This window comes from Gavialis gangeticus, unplaced genomic scaffold (assembly GCF_001723915.1).
Source record: "Gavialis gangeticus isolate Ggan-Ray unplaced genomic scaffold, GavGan_comp1, whole genome shotgun sequence".
Classification (NCBI taxonomy): Eukaryota; Metazoa; Chordata; order Crocodylia; family Gavialidae; genus Gavialis; species Gavialis gangeticus.
Window position 1 is genome coordinate 5,834,154 of NW_017728994.1, and position 21,666 is coordinate 5,855,819.

At 42.5% G+C, this 21,666-nt stretch overlaps 1 protein-coding gene and 1 long non-coding RNA gene across 16 annotated transcripts in view; one reads left to right on the top strand and one right to left on the bottom strand.

The window, feature by feature from the left end:
- Window positions 1-229: 229 nt before the first annotated feature.
- On the bottom strand, window positions 230-605 carry LOC109287297. Its single transcript, XR_002094821.1, has 2 exons — window positions 568-605; window positions 230-289 (listed from the first exon to the last, which is right to left on the bottom strand). It is a non-coding gene; the product is annotated as an uncharacterized LOC109287297 (long non-coding RNA).
- A 3,208-nt stretch (window positions 606-3,813) lies between these two features.
- The window catches only part of LDB3 (LIM domain binding 3), a 233,176-nt gene continuing 215,323 nt past the window's right edge, over window positions 3,814-21,666 (top strand). For 14 of the 15 annotated variants that reach the window (XM_019502234.1, XM_019502228.1, XM_019502235.1 and 11 more), the window contains exons 1-2: window positions 3,814-3,936; window positions 7,134-7,258. In XM_019502234.1, coding sequence (XP_019357779.1) covers window positions 7,166-7,258 — 93 coding nt within the window. In that variant the 5' untranslated portion in view covers window positions 3,814-3,936; window positions 7,134-7,165. Of the gene's footprint in view, window positions 3,937-6,922; window positions 7,013-7,133; window positions 7,259-21,666 lie in introns of those variants that run through there. The other variant, XM_019502229.1, reaches the window with a different exon arrangement.

A 21,666-nucleotide genomic window follows, 5' to 3' on the forward strand; every position in this document is an offset into this window, starting at 1 on the left:
CTGATGTTATAGAAGCAGCAGCAGTAGGAGGCCTTCTGGATTGAGGATGCTAGAAAGAGCTATATGTACTTTCATCATGATCTACTTCCTCTTCACTTATACCCATGAAAGATTTTTTTTTAATGTTTGCAGAATACTTCTTGCATACAAGGATGTGTTTTGGTCATCCTAGTAGCATTTGGAAATATATATTTCATGTTGACAGTATTTGCAAATCACTTTTTTTTCCTCAGAATAACTTGCAGTGTGGAAATGCTTCCATATGGTAGAAGTTGGTTGCACCATTTTGCTGAGGAAGAAAAATGTAATTTAGTGGCTAGCTTGCATATATAAAGACTAAGCTACAGCTTGTACAAATTTAGTAATGGATGAAGGAGAGGCCTCTTTAGTTAACTGTGAATAACTTCCCTGCCTTTCAGGCCTCACCTCACTGCTAAGGTTGGGCGATTTGTCACAAGACATCAGATTTAGTAGGAATTCAATTATGAATTACATGGTTATGAAAATGTACTAATGCAGCTAAAATATAGTTGAATATACTGAATTCAGAGAAATTTAAACTCTTACCTTTCAATAAAGAAGTATACTCTCTTTCAGCTCCTTTGTGCTGCTTCTGTACTTCTGTGGATCTCAAGGTGACAGGGCCAGGAGGAGGCAGGTTCCTTCCAACTCAAACCTTTAGATTTGTTCTTGTTAGTCCTTTTCCTGAGGCTTTTGAGCAAGCAGGAAAATAAACTCCTTGTTTCTAGTCTATGCAGGAACAAATGGACACTGCTGCCAGTGTCTACTCCCAGTCCTTTTGAGGCCTAGTCAGGAAGACAGGAGCAGATCCAGCAACCTCTAAATCGAAAGACAACAATAGAGGAAGTCCACAAGCAGAGAAGTTGCTGAATCTTTCTTCCTTCTCTTGTAAAAATGGCGGTGCCCCTGGAGACAGAAATGCTTTTTGTTCTTGCATATGAGAGCTGTACTGTACTGCTTCTCCTTGGTGTACAGGAATTATAATGATCTGATACTGAATATAGTCTTACATAAAAGTCTTCCTGTTACATAGTTATTAGAAAACATTTTTGGGGGAGTAAAGGGTGGCAATATATGAACACCTTGTCTTAAACATTTTATTAATCATTCTAAAAAAATACTTCATACAAGGTTTTTAAATTTTTCCAAAAATTTTCAATTTTTTCAGGGGAAAAAAGAAGTCAGGAGGAAAAAGATTTAAAAAAAAACCCCTTTCCTGAATTTTTTCTGTTTGTTTCTGCCTCTTCTCCCCCCCCAAAATGCCTTCACATCTCTAGTGGTGCCCACTGATCAGTCAGAATGCAGTATTCAGGTCTCATACTGCATAGATCACTATGCTACTGGGTCCAGTAGTGGATGCAAAAATATAAGTAACATCTCTTACTTTTTTTTTCCTCCCCACCCATCCCCTTCCTCTTTCTGGGAGGAAAATAACATACAAACTTAGGTTTTTTAATTGTATTGTTGTTGCTGAGGGCACAGAGATCCTTATTTCGTTGGAAAATAGTGAGGCTTATATTGATGTGCAAGTGTCAGTCATCTACATCTTTCTCCCTTGTAGAGAACAGCTTAACCATCTCTGAAGAGCCAAGCTGACCAGCATCTTGATTCCATATATTAAAGATAAGTTCAGAGACGTTAATTTGAATCTGTATTTATAGGGCACCGTCATAATACATATAGGACAAAAGTATTGTGTTGAACAATAGGACCCCTTCCTCCCACAAGCTGTAAACACGAAGGCTAGGGACAGAAATTACATGCGAAGTGGTATAAGTGATTGGAAGCCACTATTACCTGTAATAGAAAAGAATTTCAACACACATAGCCCAATTTCAAAAAGACCTAGATGGATGTAGTATTGGATTCAATCAGGTTAGGTTAGACTAGTCGACTTGAATTTCTGTCCCAGATCCCCTTCTGATGCAAGTTTCCTTATAGTCCCCTGGCATCCCAGGATGCTATACACCGTCCCCCCCATTGCTGGCCCATCCTCACAGGGTGGCCTGCTGAAACGCAACTAGCTGGCTCTGTTCCTGGGGCCCTTGGCTGTCATGGAGCAGAGGCAGCAAAGCCCCTGTCCTGCCTGCACCTGTCAGCCCTGCGGGGGGAGTGGGGGAACAGAGCCCTGGATCAAGTTCTCCTGAGCCCTGGTTTGCCCTGTAGCAGGAGCAGAGGGAGATTCCCCCTGCACCCTCCCCCCTGTGCAGCTGGACCATAGCTCAGTCCTGTTCCCAGGTGCGGGGGGAGAGCAGTTCCCTGGGCAGGAGCTGCCCCTCCCTTAAACTGGGCGTCTGCCCACAGCTTGGAGGCTTTCCCCCACCCTAGCCTGGGGTCCCATGAGATGGTCTGCCCTGCTGCAAGAGCAGAGGGAGATTCCCCTCTGCCACCTTCCCCATATGGTCTGGCAGACCAGATTAGGGCTCAGGAAACCCCAGGCCAGGTCAGGGGAAGCCCCCTAAGGTGTGGGGCTCCCACCATGTGGGCAGATGCCAGGGTGCCAGCTTGTTTTATATTTTTTTTCCATCTTTATTTTTATAGCTATAATGACACTGAAACTCTGTATCTCCATAGAGGGTCCTCTCTCTCTAATATATAATGAGAGAGAGAATCTCCATGGCAGTAGCTTAGCATTACTGTCACTTTTCCCCTCTGCCATTCTAGGGCTCTAGCATCTCCTCCCAGGGCACCAAAATAGTCTGCTAGCACAACCCAGCCTTGCTTCCCTGTCCCATTCACTACCTTCATACAAGAAAACAAAGTGTTGGGGGTTTTTTGTTTGTTTTTTTTTGGGGGGGGGGTGTCCCCCACGACTATCCTTTAATGCCTCTCCAAAACTTGTACATCCCCCTTGCATAGGGATGCTGTGGCTGTGGCATCCTACCCACTCCTCTGTCACAGCCAAGAGAGTCCCTTAACTGTTCCTTTAATGTCCCTCCTGAGCCTGTACAACCTTTTCTCATGGGGAGCAGGTGAAAGTGGAGCACTTGTACTGTAAGTCCTGGCAATTGGGTTTGATGACAGTGCAGGGAACTCTGAATGCTATAGCAGTTCACTAGTGGGCCCAAGACCTAATGGAGTGGGATGAGGGGAGCTGAACAAAAAACAGATGTGGTTGAGATGGAATTACTGAACGGGGGGAAAGGGACAGAGGGAAGAGGGGCAGGGAGCATGTAGATATGAAGGAATTTTGAGAAAAGAAAATTCCAGAATCCCTTGTCTCCAAATGTGCTATCTGCAGTGATTGCATGTGCAGGCATATGAGCCACGGGTGTTAGATTTCTTGCTTTGAACAGGAATGTTGGCCAGACCAGTGGGGTTTCCACTTTCAAAAACTGCCAAGCTTTGTTGAACTTTCATATGGATCCAGACAGATACCAAGGGAACAGGAACAAGTGACCTCAGTTTAACATTTAATCAAATGACAGTCCTGCTAATAAGATTACTACTTTAATTTCACAGCGCATCACTCATCCTGAAAGATCTCATAACCCATTACAAACATGGTAAACTGGTAAGCAAATGGTGTGTTACACATCTGAAGATCAGATTCAGGTACAAAATGGCTGAATAAAAAAGGCCTCTTTATTTCTTAAATAATAAGGCAAACCAAATGCTCAGTTCATGGATTTCTTTCTGGTATTTTCTTGCCTTCATTGGTTTTTTACCCATTTGTGTCAAGAAATATATTTTTTTTTAATGCCCCATTAACTAGCATAGAATTTACAGCATTCTTCAAACTTTTGTTTCATAAGATGTTTGTAATTATCCTCATTCCTTTCCATGGTCCTGTCTTTTCTAGTGATTCACTGTTCCAAAAGAAGTTACTTCATGCACAGGTCCACAGAATGGAACAAGTGGAGAAAACGCAGCAGTGAGACATTGAGGGACAGATCCTATTTCACCTGCACACATGTAAGCATCATGGCAATTCCACATCTATGCACCTATGTGTCACTTATTCACAGTTCAGGATTATGATCCCCTAGTGACAGACTAGGATTGCCTTGCGTACGTGCAGGTCAGAAGTAAAACAGAGCAGGGCAGCACAGACAGCCTGAGTCCCAGTCCAAACTGGGCCACACCTGCTGTGTGGGGCTTAGGAATTTGGCAGCAGGGGTGGAGTGGCAGTGTTAAAGGAAGTGTGTGGGGTTTTTTCTATATAGAAATAAATAAGACCACAGAGGTTTTTGGCCCTTTTTTCTTCACATGCTGGATTGTGGTAAATTCTATTGTCAAGCACAGCTTTCATGAAAATCATGGGAACAGCATCTGTGTAACTCAAAAGGCAATGTTTGGACCTTTGGCTGGGAAAATATATGCTAGTGATCTAGCCCAGTCCCCTGTCAGGGCACAATTATTTCTTGTTTTCAAATGGATTTTTCTGCCACAATATATCATGAACTTGAATATGCTCTTCCTTAGTTTGTCATGGTTTTCAAACATTATACTTTCTGTTAGAAACAGTAAATAGACCAGTGGTGGTATTTACTTTTTAAGTTCTTTGCATTTTAGGATTACTGCTAGAGCAACAGTGCCATCTATGGACTGACCTCCCTTGAGAACTCTGAACTCATTCCAGTACTAGTACATTAAGTGCCTTTGAATGACTCTTGTTTATGAGGGGGAAGTATTTGTTTCTCACTTTTTAACATAAATAGGAATTTTTCACCCAACAGCCTAAGGTTACAGAAAGGAACTGTGTAGCCATGCATAGAAATGCTGCAAAATAAGTTTGGAGGTCTAGCAAGTGAAAAATATTATGTTTAATTTGAAACTAAATGGGAAATGCAAGTAAGCAGACTCATTGGAACCCATGACAGTACTTTTTATGTGAAGTACCATGTTGGTGATGCAAAGTAACCGGCTTTGTGGAATCTGAAAGACAGCACCTGAAGCAGTTTGATCTAAAGAGTTTCTTAGAGGAAAAAGCGACTATACTAACATACAAGTCTCCTTTACAGTATTATATTGCAGCGCCAGCACTTGTTAATGAGTCCAGGTACTTATGTAGATGTTTGACCTTAGACTGTCCCTTTCATAACTTTTTAAGAACTACTAACTGAATTATTTTAGCACAACTGAGTGAGTCCTGAAGTGAGCAAGATGTTTAAGGACGGGTGTTCTCCAGTCTCACAGACCTTGAATCTCCTCATAGCAATCAGTAGGCAGGTGCAAACTGATGTGCTGCTACAAACCTTGTTTGCTTTTACACTGTGTTGTTTCTAATGATGGAGTGGTGAGGATGGGTGATCCTGGGCTAGTGGGAGAGACTGTCTTCCCCAGATGTCCAAGAAGTTTTACCAGGGAGATAGTTGAAACAAATATTATGCCATAAGAACGTAAAAATTGCCCATTTACTAGGTCAGACCATAAGTCCATTTGTCTCTCAGTGGTGGTGTATGGATGTTGAAAGGGAGAATGACCTGGGTTTTGTTCAGGGCTATTTTCCACTGTTCCTATCCCACTTGCAGCTGAAGCGTTTAAGGTCTAGGAAGTTCTAATTCAGAGGCTGTATCTGTAACTCTAAAGCTCAATAGCTACTGATGACTATTTCCTCCAAGAATTTGTCCATTCTGTCCTTGAATCTAGCTAAACTGTTAGCTTCCAGAACATCTGGTAGCAATGAGTTCCACACTCTAATTATATGCTCTCCTGGCACTGCCCAGTTTATTCTGGTTGTTTGCTAGTGAAGATGGTTTGGTGCAAGGGAGAACTGTCTATTATCTGGAATTTTTCCCTGGGACCAAAGAGTTCTGTTTTCTGGTCCCAGCTCTGCCATGACCTGTATAAATCATTTTACTTCTCTATGCTACATTTTCCCCAAAAATAAATTATGCATAATGCCTGTGTATATACCAAATTGTCATTCTGAGGTTTAATTGAATGGTATTTTTAAAAGTTTTTTACTATCCCTTGATTTTTCTGGAGGATATTGGGGATTTTTGTTTGTTTTGTTTTTAAATAGTGTAATGTACTAAGAAATCAGCACAAATTAGCAAAGCTTCCAAGTAATAGAAAAGTTGTATATATAAATGTTTTGTCTTTACCATCTCCTCCTTTCCAAATTTATAAATCTTAAAAAAACATATCTGAATAAAATAACCTGATGGTTATGCAATCAAAATATGTATGACCTGTAGACAGAGCTGACCCAAGCAGGGTGTGGGGCCCATGGCAAATCAGCCCATGCGGGGCCCTGCCTCCACTCTGATCTCATGCACCCCATACCCAAAGAAGCTGCTGCCACCATCAGCAGCAGTGGGTAGCAAGTGGCTGGATGCAAAGCAAGCACTGGTGGTGCGTAGTCACCACAGCCGCTTCTCCCAGCTCTGCAGGGCCCCCCAAAGCATGGGAGCCAGGGCGATCATCTTGACTTAGGCCCCCCCCCACCGATGGCCCTACCATTAACATTTAACATTAAATGTTAAATATCTTCTAAATCAAAGATCACCTCAAACAAAAAAAATCTGCATGCATAACAAAATAAACCAGAACAGATCTTCCTTAAAAGAAATAAAGCCTGTAAAACTAAAAGGCAAAAATCACTTTTTCATAATTGTTTATGTGCAAGTCAGTGTAAAAGTAATGAGTAAATGCATTCTAATTCCTGTGACTGCATGTGAGAAAATGTGAATATAAAAACCTGATTTTGGAATCTCATTTCTTTGAAGTAAATATAACAAATAAATTAAAAAAAACAAATCCTTGCAGTTGTTAGCAGGTTATTAGTGAGGTCTGAGTGGTTGGGTATTTTTTGTTTTATAAAATATTTCCCCCATAAAGTAATTCCAACCATGCAGTGTATCTCAGGGAGCCTAGAAAAATCTGTTAACCTCCCAGGGGACTATATTAGTTCTCTGAGTCATGAAGTCCTTGCATAGTAGGTGTTCAGTTACAAGCCTTTTATGGGCCCAGCTCAGCTGAGATATCAGTATCTGCATTATAGCTTCTATCTATTCTTAGGTGTCACTTCAGCAGGACTGAGCAGGCAAGGCAAAAAGAGACCATTATTGTGCTTTCTTTATTTTTACATTTAGTCGCTTTTCTATTGATTGATTCTTATTTATTTTTAACACTTTCTTCTATTCCTCCCCTTCCCTGTCCTTTAGAGCCTTGGTGGTTGGTGTAAGAGGGTTCCAAAATGTCTTACAATGTGACTCTCAATGGACCTGGACCATGGGGTTTCCGACTGCAAGGGGGAAAGGACTTCAACATGCCCTTGACCATCTCCAGAGTAAGTGCCAATGATCACAAAAGGTACCTTGGGTTTACTTTAGTTGGAAAATAGCTGCAAACTGGCTGCTGACTCCACACCCTGACCTGTACAGGCAAAGCTTTATTGAGGTTGATTGTTTGCATTCAAGAGACTTTCCTTCAGGCAGTAGGGACTGAACAGACTATGAGGAGAACTGACCAGAATAGGATGTTTTTCTTCTGGTACATTAAAATGCTGCTGATTGAAAGCATATTTTGACATAAGCAACAATGCTGAGATGGGACAGGTTGGATATATTGTGTAAAAAGGATGAAGCTGTAACTTTACTTCAGTGATGAGAAACTCCTCTTAAATTACTGTTTCTATAATGCTGCAAGACAACTTATATATTGCATAATGTTGCCTTTTTGTTGCTGACAAGGGGTCTGATTAACTTTGTCTGTAATGAGCTTTGGAGGAGATGGCAGGAAGAACTGAGCATAAGAAATAGACTGAAATTTGCAGAGAATGAGAAGGTAGCTTCCTTATTAGTATATGTCTCTTGATGCTCTCTTTCTTTCTCTTTTTCCTCTCTAATATTCTTTATGTGTCCATCTGAATTTTAGAATCTGTAATTATTTTTTCCCTTTACTTGGTACAGAATAAGGTCCTGTCAAGATGACTAGTAAGATCCATTCAGTGATGATTTCAGTAAGTTTTCTAACTGAAAAAAGGATAAAAGATAGTCTGGGAGTTTTAGTACTCTTCCTTCCCTCCCCACCCCTTACAAAAGGTGTGTAATGGGCTTGAAATTAGATGAGTCTCAAAAGAACTGAAAATATTTTCTTTTCAAATTTATATAGAGGCCTTCCATATAGAGGCCTCTAAAATTATATAGAGGCCTTCCATTAGTAGCTGTAAAGTAATGTATGACTTCAATAATTAATTACCCACTACATTTATTGATTCTGAATTGGTCTATTTATTTGGTTTCCACTTCCACATTATTTTGTCAGAGTAATTTTTAAGGCAGTCTAGGGGAGGGTTCTTCTTGTCTAAACTGTTTCACTAATCTGAAAGATTTTGTAATAGCTCTCTCCTATTAAGACTGAATACTTTTCCATTTGTTGACGAGTCAGGATTTTATTTCTGGTCAAAGACTGAATAGTTCTGTAATAATTCTTATGCAACTGGAAAGGCTTTTTTGAAAATCTGATAAGAGTACTTAGACGTAGAAGCATAAATATGCATTCTAGATGCTCTCCAATTGTTTCACAAAATAAGCAACAGCATGAGTTCCAGTTTGTGGGGCAGGGACACAAGAGAGCACTCATTTAAGGACTGTAAAAAGAATAACAAAATCGCTAGCTGGATAAACAGGTGGTTTAAAAAAAATGAGATGCAGCAGTTACACTTCTTTAGAAATTTGGTTTATATGGTCCTCAGACATTTGAAGCTTTGAGTACAATCTGTTTATGTTTTCAAAAAACAACTGACTTTCTTTGCAGTGATCATATACCAGCAAGTATCTGAAATCTTGGGGAATTTTCCAAAATATTCAAGCTATTAAGCTCTGCCGTTTATGCAATCTTCCTTGTCTATCTATATGCATAGGATCTCTTTCTGTACAGGGCTGAGTCCGCATTAGTTTCAGGCTGCTAAATTTATATACTCGTGCTATGATGGGAGAAACCCTTTTGTTAGTGACTTTGTCCTGTCATGGCTGTCCTCTTGGCAATATTACAAAAGGACTGCCGCAAAAATATAAATTCATTTTCCCAAGCTTATGCTAATGTTGGTACAGTAAATGGTGTTGTTGTTTCTTCCCCTTTAACCCTCACAAGGTAAGGATTCACAGTGCTTATGACAAGTATACTAATGTTATCATGCAGACATTCTTGTGACATTTTGGATCTCATAATATAGAGCTTTTTGTTTTTTTTATTTGTAAGGTACTAGTGATTAGACACAGTAAAGAAAAGGGGCCCTTTTTCAAATTGGAACACTCTGCTTTTTTTGATTATATTTTAATAAACTTAAGTTTCTATAGTATCTTTTGTATAAACATTCTACAATACACAAACTCATTATCACCAACCAATTTGCAGATATAAGTGAGATGAACTGTGAACTCAGCCATAATAGCATTCTTATGGTGAGGAAAAAGTGTTCTTAAATGCTTTGTTTCAGAAATTAGTAAGAGCTATAATTTAAAATGCTGATAAGCTAAATTTTATTTTCAGTAAAATGCACTAAATTCCCAAGTGGTGTCAACAGATATTAGATAGATTTGGCTCTCAGCTGCATGTGAACAGGACCAAACTTTTCAAGGCCTAGAGTAGGAGCTCCCAGTGGCAATGCATAGGGGGTGCACAGGGTGCACATGCACCCCCTGAGAGTGTTGGTATACCCCCTATTGGGCCACACTCCCCACTTAGGCAAGGGGTAGGGGAGGCAGGCAGAAGCACTGGTGCCTCCTCTTGTGAGTACCCAGTCACTTCTCAGTTGGTGAGTTTTGCCGTGGCACGGCCCCTCCCCCCCACCCCAGTCACTGACTTGTCACTGGAGGGGCATGTACTGCCCTGACTAAGGTGGCACAAGTTGCCCATGGGAGTTCCCAAGCTGTGGTGCTCGTACCCCTGGGGATACACAAGATCTCTGGGGTGTTTGTGGGAGAAATTGTGTAATTGCAGATTTAATTTTCATTATAATAATAATTGGCATATAAGGGATTAAAATATAAAACATGATGTTAAGGGTACATGGACAGTTGGCAAATCTGGAAGGGCATGTGCAATAAGAAAGTCTGGGGCAGAAAGCAGAATTGTTCTTGTTCTGCCAAACAAGATAGCATTGTTGACTTGACATGCGTCAGATCAACACTTGAGATCTCAATATTATGCTGTTAGGCAGGAGGGCATGACCCAAAATTATACACGCGCATACAGACTGCACATATGACACTGGGTCCACACGCATGCACATATACACAAATGCAAGCATGCACTTCAGTGGCTGTGTGTGTTAACACTAGGGGGCACTTGGGGGTAATTGGGGTGCTTGGTGACTAGGTGGCACTTGGGGCCCCAGGCAGACGATGCAGTGGAGATGGGACCAGGAGAGCTGGCCGTGGAGCTTGGAGGGTTCAGGCAGTGGAGGTAGGAAGCTGGTGGGGGCAGGGGGGAGGAGCCAGTAGAGAAGCTGGAGAGGCGGTGGGGAAAGCTGGGGTAGAGAGCTGGGAGGTGGAAGCAGATAAGAGCTGGGGAAAGAAAGCTGAAAACTGGGAGGTGGGGGTGATGGAGCAAAGTTGGGAGGTCAGGAGAGGTGGAGGTAATGGAGCAGTGGTGAGCTGGGGGAGCAAGAAGCTGGCAGAGAAACAGGGTCATAGAGGGAGAGCAGGGATGGGGATCCAAGATGGCAGAGAGCCGGAATGGGGAGCAGAGGGATGGGAGTTAAACACGAGGTTGGGTCAGAGGTGGGGGCAAAGAGTGGTGATTAAGTGGGGAGCCCGCAGCAAGACAAAGGCCAGCTTGGAGTCCAAAAATACCACTTTTATTAGACAGGCAACACAATATACAGACCATGAAGTTATTGGTTCCCACACATTTGCACAATGGTAGCAGGAGGAAAAAGGTTTAGTAGAGGAATTGGAATCAAGGTGGATAGAAATAGAACTCGGGTCCTTGGTTGGACGGAAGATGTGGGTAATAGCTACCTATCCCAGGCGGAGCATTGATCCTTGATGGCGAGTCAGGGTCTTCCCCAGCAAGGTGGTGCCCTGAGGGAGTTGCCAGCAGGGCCTCTGGGTGGATAGGTGGTATGGCATTGTGCTGGTTCTGATGGAGAGAGCATCCTAAGGAAATCACACTCTACCACCCCTATTATAGGGGTGGGCTACCTGTGACTCCAATGGGCAGCACATGACCTCATCTGAACAGGGCCAGTCCTGTTCAGATGAGGTCATGCAGTTCCAGGTGTCCTCATTGTCCAGTGGGATACTATGGTGGAGTGTCTGCTTTCTATTCTGTTCTTTGTTTCCATGTTGCTGATTCCTTGGAGGGTCTTTATCTTTCAAATATTGGGTCTTGGGAGTAGGTGTGTGGTTTCAGGGAAAGTCAATGCAAGGTGGCAGTCTGGTCACTGAGCTGATGGACCAGTCATTGAGTAGATGGTCTGGTCATTGAGCAGGAGCTATTTTCAGGCCTGCTACTATTGTGTCTCAAGTACCCTCATTCATTCTCATTCACCCAGGAACCAATTTACATAGGAGGGGTAAATATGAGTCATAGTTGCAACACACTTACAATATGGTATGCCCAGGCAGGGGACACAAAATGGAGACTTGACATTACAAGATGGAGGGTTGACATTACTTAGGTTAACTTACAGGAACAGGCCTAAATCATACAATACCAATGTAAAACAATACAAGCCAATACAAATATAATAGGAATACAATATAAAACAGTAAAAATCAATACAAAAATACTAGAACACTATTTAAAATATAAAAAAGGGCTTGTCACAATAATGGCATACAAGAATTTAACTTATCTATGACTGCTTATAACTACTTACAGTGAACAGAGAGTTGCAGAGAGAAAGTCAGAAATGGTAGGGGAAGGGGAGGGAATGTATTTTTAAATTTTAAAAAAGAGAAAAACTGGGATTTTCACTATAGCATGACGTGTTTTCTAGCTAATTTGGGCCTTTTTAAATGCCCTCCAAAGCACTGTCATTTTTTTCCTTTCTAGGAGGTCCACATCTAGGGACAGACATTACACAAAAACTGGTGTAAGTGATGAGAAACTGGTTTAAACCTGTAACAGAACAGATGTTCATCAGTGCGCACAAACCAGTTTGAAAATGGCTGAAACTGGTTTAAGATAACCTGGTTGAATGTAGACTTAACTGATTTGGGTTAAACCAGTTTATGCAATGTCTGTCCCAGGCTCCCTTGCTGGTTTAAGATAAACCAGGCACCCCCAGCAACTGGGCATGCTCACTTGGCTGGGTGAGGCTCTCTGCTCCACAGAAGGGTTAGCCCCACCCCTCTACTCCCTAGCTGGAGCTCATCAGAGACTGCAGGCATCTCCCTGGCTCCCCTGCTCCCCTCCCCATCCCCTCTATCTTAAACTGGCACCTCTTAGCATTAGCTAGCAGACCACATGCTGGCTACAGTCCATGCGGTGACAGACTGAACCAAAAGCAGACTCAACAGGTAGCTGGTAATGTCCCTCGGTTTTCTTAATGGGGTGATAAATTGAGTTAGGGGTGATAAATATTGTGTTATTAATTTCCACCTGGGCTGGTGGTGGTGGGTAACCCATCCCTGATTGGAACATCCTGCTGGGGCCTGGCCATGCCCCCCTCAGCTCCATGCTGTGGAAGGGAAGGGAGGTCTGCTTTAGTGCCCCTCGATTTCTAGCCTGAGCCACTGCAGGCATGTGCCTACATGTCTCTGCTTTTGTAGGTGTTAACTGATGGTAATTAACTGGCTACATTAGCTAACTACTGTGTATTGAGCTGATGATCCCTGAGTGAATCATGATTGACTGGTAACACAGTAGCTTAGCAGCCAGGCCTGCAGTAGTGTCTCACAGGCCACCCTGTGGTGTAACGTATACACATGACATCAGTTTTGCTTTCAAAAAATTGGGGTACAGTTCCTCCCGAATCCCTGCACCGATCTTCTTTAAACTTGGCAGACTTTATGCTGTCAGCAGAGGCTACAGTCCCTGTGGATTTCATCCAGATTGGACAAAAAAAACAACAAAGTTATAGATATTTCACTGTTTCCCCATTATACCCTATGGCCAGATCTCCATGGCAGCTCCAAACGTTTGCTGAAATGCTTTGGAAGCTCCGAACCACTTCAGAAAGCCTAAAGAAGCCAGCGCTTCGATCCGGACATGCTGCTTCAGATGCTGAAGCATCCGAAGCTTCTCTGGATCCGAAGCTCTGTCCGAAGCCTTGCACAGTCCTAGTGGCTGTGTGTATTCATCTGTGCTTAGATACTGTGATGGCTGGGCACCACAAAAAAGTTAGATTGCTTTTATGTTCCAGTGAAATTAAAGATGTTTAGTAACAGTTCAGTCAGAGCGGGGGACTGCAATAGTCATGTGATCTGGTATATAGTTGAAGCCATGAGCTGAAATGAAATGTAGGTGGCAAGACTTAATACTCTTGAGTTTGTCCTAGTCATTCCCAAACAGTGCCATGTGACTGAGTCACCAGGGTTGTCAAGTTTGCTCTGTGCCCTGGGTTGAATCTGGACCATGGGGCTTCTTGGTGACCTGGATATGTAGGGCTGGCAGGAGTAGCTGCAACAACAATGCAGCAAGAGGCTGCAGGCCAGGCAGCTGCCTGCTGTAGTGGAAGTGTTGCAAGGGATATGGCTCACCAGCCATATGTTTGACATTCCCAGTCCACAGTTGTATCTTTTTTTTATTAATTTGCTACTGTAATGGTTAAACACACTGGTTTACATTGCTTTTTATAACATTATTTATGCTGCCAGTTCAGAGCTGTAGCACTTAAACTGACTGAGACATTAAAGGATGCCCATACTTTTTGGTTTAAATGAGGTCTAAGATGGAGTGGGGAGATGCTGATTTGTATACTTTGACAAGCCAAACTCTCTGGTGCTGCTTACATGAACCATTTTACATGTGCTGTTTGTGGCAAAGGAAGAACAAGGAAAGGTTTCCATAACTTTTGGACTGATTTCTTTTACCAAAGGCTTTCTCCTTGTTTCTTCTCCCACTTCCATTCACAAACAAAAATATTGATACAAATCATTTCTTTCAAAAAGGAGTTAGTGTGACCATATTTCTTTTTGGGGGGAATTGTGTAGACCAGAGTATATCAGAGCACTCAAAGGTAGCATCTTTTAGAATAATGTGAGCCCTGGGTTTTCTTTAGTACTAAAGTCAGAAAAGCCCCAGATCACATTATTTAAAGCACCATCCCTTCCTTGCTATCAGAGTGGTTTGTCATATTTATCATCTGGACAGAGTTTGAGTATAAAAACTACAGTGTGAATGACAGCATAAATCAAGAATTTGCTATGGTTAGTGTTGTAGTATAAAAGCTGAGCATCTTAGGGCCATCAAACATTTGACTATTTAGTATACCAGCTTTGTCCTTTATCTTACCATTTGCCTTGTCTACTGCAGAGACATGACCTTTGAAGGGACGAGGCTATTCTGGCCTTTTTTGGTATGGAATATTTGAATCTCATTCTAGCAACTCCTGTTGCTGGTTATATGACACGTCAGGTCATATCAAACCTGCTTTTCCCTTCTCCCTCTTTTAAAGGGAAAGCAGCCCAAAATAGCTTCTTTTCCTATCCCCTCTTACTCTAGCTAAACCAGTGGTTCTAAATTTTTTAGACTTGAGGCAATCCTAGATAGACTTGAGGTATGTCTCAGAAAATGCCAGCCCTTAGTTTTCACTCGTTTTTTGACTACAAGAAAATGATAAAGCAGTTTTTCTGTTACACAGAACACAAAGTCCACAAGTATGAATTTCTATTTGAAATTTCTGGTGTTATCTTGTAAATCTTGTTTACAAACCTGGGTGTTGTACAATGTTAGAACAGTCTACAGCACCCTTGAAGGAATGTCTAGGCACCCCAGGGTGCTATGGCACCCTGATTGAGAATCACTGAGCTAGATCCAAGAAGGTGTGTTTAAAACTTAGTGAGCAGAGAGCCTTAACATATGTGTCTAGGCTCTTCCTATCTACCTTTATGGGTGATTATAATTAGCACTTACTACTTAGTTTTCTAATGACTGAATTTGCTTTCACTGCCATAAAAACTGGGATGAATTCTTGTTGGCAGATACGCACACTTTCTAGTTATTAACTTGGGAGTTTGCAAAGCAGTTTGTGGACTCATTTTTGAGTAGTACTTACACATATGAAGTTATGCCTTTGAACCACAAATTCACTTTAACTATGTAACTCCATAGGAAGTTATACAACATTGCATCTAGTGAGTTGTGTGCAGTACATGTATACTGTACACCTAAACATGTAAAGACAATATTAAAATGATAAATTTATCACTCCTATCTGTTCACATCACATTCTTTCTAGTCACTAATCCTGTGCCAGGATTATTTCTAATTTGCTAAACAGCTGTTATACTGCGAGTATTTCAAAGAGAAGATATTGTTGTTTCTTCCCTACATTTTTAGTTTTTCATAGTTCACAAATCTATGGGCCAGGATAAATGATTAGTTCTAGACAGCTAGCAGACTTAAAGTCTCTTAATTTGCTACCAATCATGGTTGGAAATGGAACTTTTCTGCCCTGGGTAAATAGACCTTTATTTTCTTCCATAAAATGCATAGCATTTGCTTCAAGCTCTGAAAGTAAGCCCAAGATATTGGACTTTAATGTCATGACATATTTCTGACTTGACAAGTGATTTTTAGGTTCTCTTTCATAGCTGTTTTCAAATTTATTTTTATCTCTAGACCTTTTATGCTTGAACTTTCAATAAATAGCTTTACTAGCACAGGGATATAAAATGATCCCAGTGCAGTTTTTAAAAACAATTCTAAATATTCCTAAAAAGATTTGTCTACCTATTATAGATCCGTGGGTCATAATGGGGGTGCTACCTGTTGTGGTATGTAGGGTTTGTTACTGTTCATTTGTGATGACCTGCAAGTTAAACAGGTTATTTATATACCACAAAACCATTCCAAAGTCATGCCAGCAAAACTTTTTTTTTTTTCATTCTGCACAATAACTTATTTGAACTTTGTATATGTCTCACTAAGTGGCTAGAAGCAAAGGTACACTAAGAATAGTTCAGTGGAGAAGGTACTCAATCACATCTGTTTTTTTTTTTTTCTCTTTGTAATTTTTTGTTGACTTAATGATGGCTAAGATGAAGGGGAAAGTGCCAACTTGTATACTTCAACAAGCAAAACACTCTGATGCTGCTTATATGAACCATTTACATGTGGTGTTTGTGGCAATGGAAGAACAAGGAAAGTTTTCCATAACATTCTGATTGACTTCTTTTACCAAAGGCCTTCTCCTTGTTTCCTCTCCCACTTCCATCCAGAAACAAAAACACTGATACAAATCATCTCTTTCAAAGAGGTGTCACTGTAATACCTTTGCCCCTTCAGGGGAATTGTGTAGAGATATATCACTCAAAGGCAGCAACTTTCAGAATAATGGGAGCCCTAAGTTTTTTTTAGTACCAAAGTCAGAAAAGCCCCAGATCACATTGGTTAAGCACCATTCCTTCCTTGCTATCAGAGTGGTTTGTCCACAATTTAGCCTAAATAGATCAGACTAAATATTTTCTAGATGTTCTTATAGGTCAATATTTTACTCTTCTCCAGATGCCTTTTAGATTGTAAGGTTTTTTCAACTGTAAAAATATAAATTCAAATATTAGGCAGCTTATATTTTTCCCATTTTCCCCTACATTTTCAAGTTTTCAAAATTCTTACATTTATCTACTGGGGGTTTTTTTTCTCCTTTTTCTTGGCTCTACTATCCTAGTGTAAATAAGATATTTTTGATGTCCTTCCTTGTAGAAATCTTTCTGGCAAAGGTCACAGACTTATTATGCTGCCTTAAATTAAGAATATTGTAAATGCATGATGTTTTAATCTTAAACCCATGGCAATATACTCTGTGTGTGTGTCTCAGAGAGAGAGAGAATTATTATACAAATACTACAACAAAAGATGAAAGTGCAAAATTGTGTGGTCCTCCCAGGGGCAAAGCATGAAACACTTCTTGATAATGAAAACACTCATACCATCAAATATAGAACCTCCTTTTCCTCATGACATTCATGGAATTGCACATTTAGGACTAGCTGTTCATCTTGGAAAGTGCTTCCTCAATGGCCAGCGGGACACAAACTGGTTCATATTCTGTTGTGTGGTGAAATGTCAAAACTCAAGTGTTACATGTGCCTTGTTCAAGTAGCCAGAAGAGTTGGAAGGTATTGTTAGAGCCAGCCCCTGTGAGCCAGTTTCCATGGCTTTTCAAGGATTCCATTTTGGCCCGGCCCACCAGGAAGCTGACCAGGCAGATTACGCTCCCTTTGAACACTTGGTATAGGATAGAAAAATGTGCACAGTCTTGGGAGGAGAGAGGAAAAAGTTGCCAGTCCAGTGATTTGCCTTCAGTGAGGATGTGGAATTAATGGCAACTGTTGCCTAAGTGGCTTTTGCTTTAGATACAGTTAGCTTCTGAACTTGTTGCCTTCAAATAACAGTAACTAGAAGACACAGTAACTCTATGTATACAAAGTATGTCTTGCATTCATCCTGTGTGCGTATCTTATTTCTGTATATATCTTCCAGTTTCTGACATCCAGGCACATTTTGACTTTCAGAGGAAATAATCATCTTTGTTAAATTATAAACATGAGTAAACATTACCCAATGGTTTGCTGGGTGGATTGAAATAACAAAGTCCTCTGCACTGACCATACTGGCACAGTTATGCCAATTAGGTGTCTGAAACCTTTCCTTTGTATTTCCACTGCCAAATGCAACTGTTCTGTTCATGTTTGCCTGAAGTGTGGGGATTTTTTTCTTCCTTGCCACCTATCCTTGCCTTCTGTTGGGTCATCAATCTGTGTGTGACATCATATGATGTCATAGGAAATATACTGAAGCCACAGTACCAAAAGTGTGACTTCAGTATAGGAGAGACGGATGAAATGGAAAGGAATAAGCAGGTGACAGGACTAAAACATTACATTGCTCTAGAATTTTGTGCTGCTACTGACCCACAAATATAAAAACGCCGATCTCTTATATTTCCCTACAGAAGGTTAATAATCCCTGAGACATCAGCTGTCTAATAACTATGAAAATCTGTGTCAGGCAAGTGTAGAAGAAGGAAGTTTAGCATTTAATATGAAAGAAGAAACTATGGTGGCAAGCTGTGCTGAGGAATCTTGGTGTTAGGTAGTACCAGGTGAGATTCAGGGGTAGGGTTCACAAGTGGAGGGAGACCCTGTAGCAGGACACTGAGGTGCCTGCTACTGGAAAAGCAGCAGTATGGGCTCAGGTGCTGGTTGCCAGGGGCAACCCAGAGGAGCTAAGGGCCCACACCTGGTGAGTCAGCTGACCAGAAGGGGCAGAGCTGACCACTATAAGACCCAGGCAGGAGGCTGTGAGTACTCCCTCTCTCTCAACTGGGAGCCAGACAGGAGTACTGTTTGACTAAGGAAAAAAGCTCGGCCCTGAATGTGGAAAAGGGAAAAGGCCTGGATGTACAAGCCGCTAGTTACATGGGTGAGAGATGTGGTGTGGTTTGGAGAATGTTTAGCCAGGAGACTTAGATTTACGTTATTGCCGATTGGCTTGTGTTATTGCTTTTGTTGTTGTTGTTAAATCGGAGGACCAGGTGAGGCTATTAGGGGTTGGAGGAGGCCTATTAGGGGCTTCACGGTAGTGTGGGGACCCCAGTGCCAGAGAGGGCACAACATTCAGGGGTGCATCAACCCCAGCCCAGTGCGGGCAGTGGTGAGAGGCCCCAAAAGGGGGCAAGCCAGAGGGCGCCAGTGGGGTGCAGGCTGCGAGACAAGCCAGAGACCACCCGTGGGGTACAGAGAGTGGAATCAACCAAACAACGTCCGGTACATCTGCGAGGCTTGGGGCGTGGTACAGGGATGGTTGGAGCCATGCATAGTCCATAAGGCTAGGGTGCACCGAGTCACCCAAGATAGAAATAAGACTGGGATACATCAGGGCACCATGTCAGAGAGGACTAAGGGCAGCCTCCGTTAAACATTGTTAACACCAAAGACATAGCAGGAGAGATGGTGAGGGTGCTTTGACACCGACTTGGCACGGTAGGGAGCGCTAGGGGAGATCACGGCCACCCCTAGGACCCTGCGCGGTCACAGGCCCCCACATTGTTTGCCAGTGGCAGAAAATCAGGGAAGCGGGTTCAGAAATAATATGCCATTATTATAAGTGTTTCCCATCAATTTTGCAATACAAGTGTCTGGGATAAACACATTTCTCAGATGTTTGCCTTTGTGGGGGCAATTGCTGTCACTGTGGTCCAGCCTAGCATTTTAAGGTGTGCTATTTTTCCTATGTATAGAACTCAAAGGTACAGAATTTTACCATATCTCTGATGCCCCTGGTATTTGTTACATAATGAAACAAAATAACAGTTGGTATAATCTGATGTCTTCTGCCCCCTTGGTTGCTTATGCTGTGGTAAGCATTCAGCCACGTACGGTGCAGTTGTGGCTTTGGTTCCAGTTAGAAGAAGTTGTGGGGAAATTAGGAGAGAAAGCTTTGCCATGCAAGTTGAAAACTGATTCCCCTGCAGGTCCTGAGGCAGAAGAAAGCTTAATGTATGACAATGTGCTTGGTCTGCCACTTTTGATATGAATTGGGAATAATGCTAACTGAAAAGGAATGGCTTGCACATAGGGAAAAGACTGTGTGAAAGGGCACTTTCAACTGCCAGCTTTATGACTAACTCTGCATATTAATAAGGTAACCCTGAGATAAATCTTTTAAATTCTTCAATTAGAGTTTAACATGTTAAACCACATAATATTTAACAAATGGCATTTCATAAGAAACTGAGTTTGTGCTTGTTTGGAGGGTGCGGGCTGTTCGTTTTTTGTCCAATTACATTGCTTACATTTCAAATATACCAAGCATAAACAAGTCACACATGCAAAATAGCTTGCTCCACAGTGTGCTCAAGCAGGTGTAGTAACTAAGGTGGCAAAAACAAAAGCAACAAAATCCTACTTCTTGTCACTGTCATAGGAACATAGGAGCATCACACTGGAAGGGACCTGCTCAGCCATTGGGACTAATCCCCTGCGTTGCTCACAATTGTTAACCAAAGGAATCTCAAAAAACACCATTGCACATCATCACCTACAACTACGAGGAACAACATACAGAACATCAAGAATACCCATGTATTCTGTAACATGCCAGGAGTTAAAGGATGCACTGTGAGGGCTCGGCCATTGCAGTGACAGAGAAATGAGCTAATACAGGGGCAGGTAAACTACAGCCTGCCAGGCAATTTCATGTAGCCCATGGGTGCCCACCCACTAATTGTAGCCTGCCTAGCCCAGCCAGCATGCACAGCTTCTGGGCAGGACTGACTGCTGCAGCTGCCTGGGGAGTTGCTCAGCATCCCTGGCATCCAGCAGCTCCTTCTCAACTCTCTGCTGCAGCTCTTGCTCCAGGCAGCAGGTAGGGGAGGGGGAACAGCAGCTGGGTGGGAGCATGGGGCGGGGGTTTGCAGGAATGCAGAGCCCATGCCCAGGGGGGCAGCAGGAGCATGGAGCTCAGCTGGGCAGGCTGTGGTTGTGAGGGAGAGTGTGCAGGGGTGTGGGGACCCCTAGACCCTCATCCCCAGGCAGCCAGTTCCATCGCGCAGGGCTTCCACCCCCAGTGGTATACAAATGCCGGGAGCTGAAGCTATCATAGGGAGCCCCATGCAACAGAGACAGGCTGGCCTGGTTGCGCTCCTTGCCATCATGTGCAGCTCTGGTCAGAGCCATGTACTGCTGGGCTGCAGCACCTGCATGGGCCCCAAGCACCCTGAATGGCATGGGCCCCCTGCCTGCTGCTGCTGGCAGCAGGAGCTGTGTGCCATGGGGGCGGGGTTCCCCACATACCCACCCCACCCACCCTTCCCCCACAACTCCCCCACATATACACACACTCCACCCACATATATACCTCCCATACAATATACAAGAGTAAGACTTTATTTTTGAGGAATGCAATCATTTCTATATACACACAACACAAATGCAAATCACGGCAAAATATTTTTTTGTAATAAACAAAATATGTTATGGTAGGTGTTTGACTGTTAATATATAATTTGGTTTTTTTTTCTGGTTCTGTAATGGCAACACTCCACTCCCAAAAGGAATACTTCCAGGAGAAAAGAGATGGGATTTCCAGTGGCAAAGATCAGGGGTTAGGGGTGGGACTTTTGGTCCAAAGATGGTGACCAGGTGCAGGGGCAACTGTCAAGGGGCAGAGATATTTTGTTGCCCTCAACAGCTCGCCAAAACTCATTAAGTGGCCCTCCAACCAAAATAACTGTCCACCCCTGGGCTAATGTATGCTCAGATGTTCCTAGGAAAAGGACCATTCACCATGCGTGTCAAGTCAATACTTCCTCTTTTGCACCAGATCAACACTTGGGATCTCAATATTGCACTGTTAGGAGAGCATGATACAAAATTATACGCGCGCGCGCACACATACAAACTACACAAACACTCTATGGGTTCATACACACAAGTACATACACAAACACACACTTCTGTGGCTGCGTGTTAACACTAGGGGGCATTTGATGTAACTTGGGCTCAGGGTTACTCTGGTTCACGGTGCTGGTGTTACTTGGGGTCAAGGTGCGGGGGTGGAAGCAAGGGAAAAAGCCAG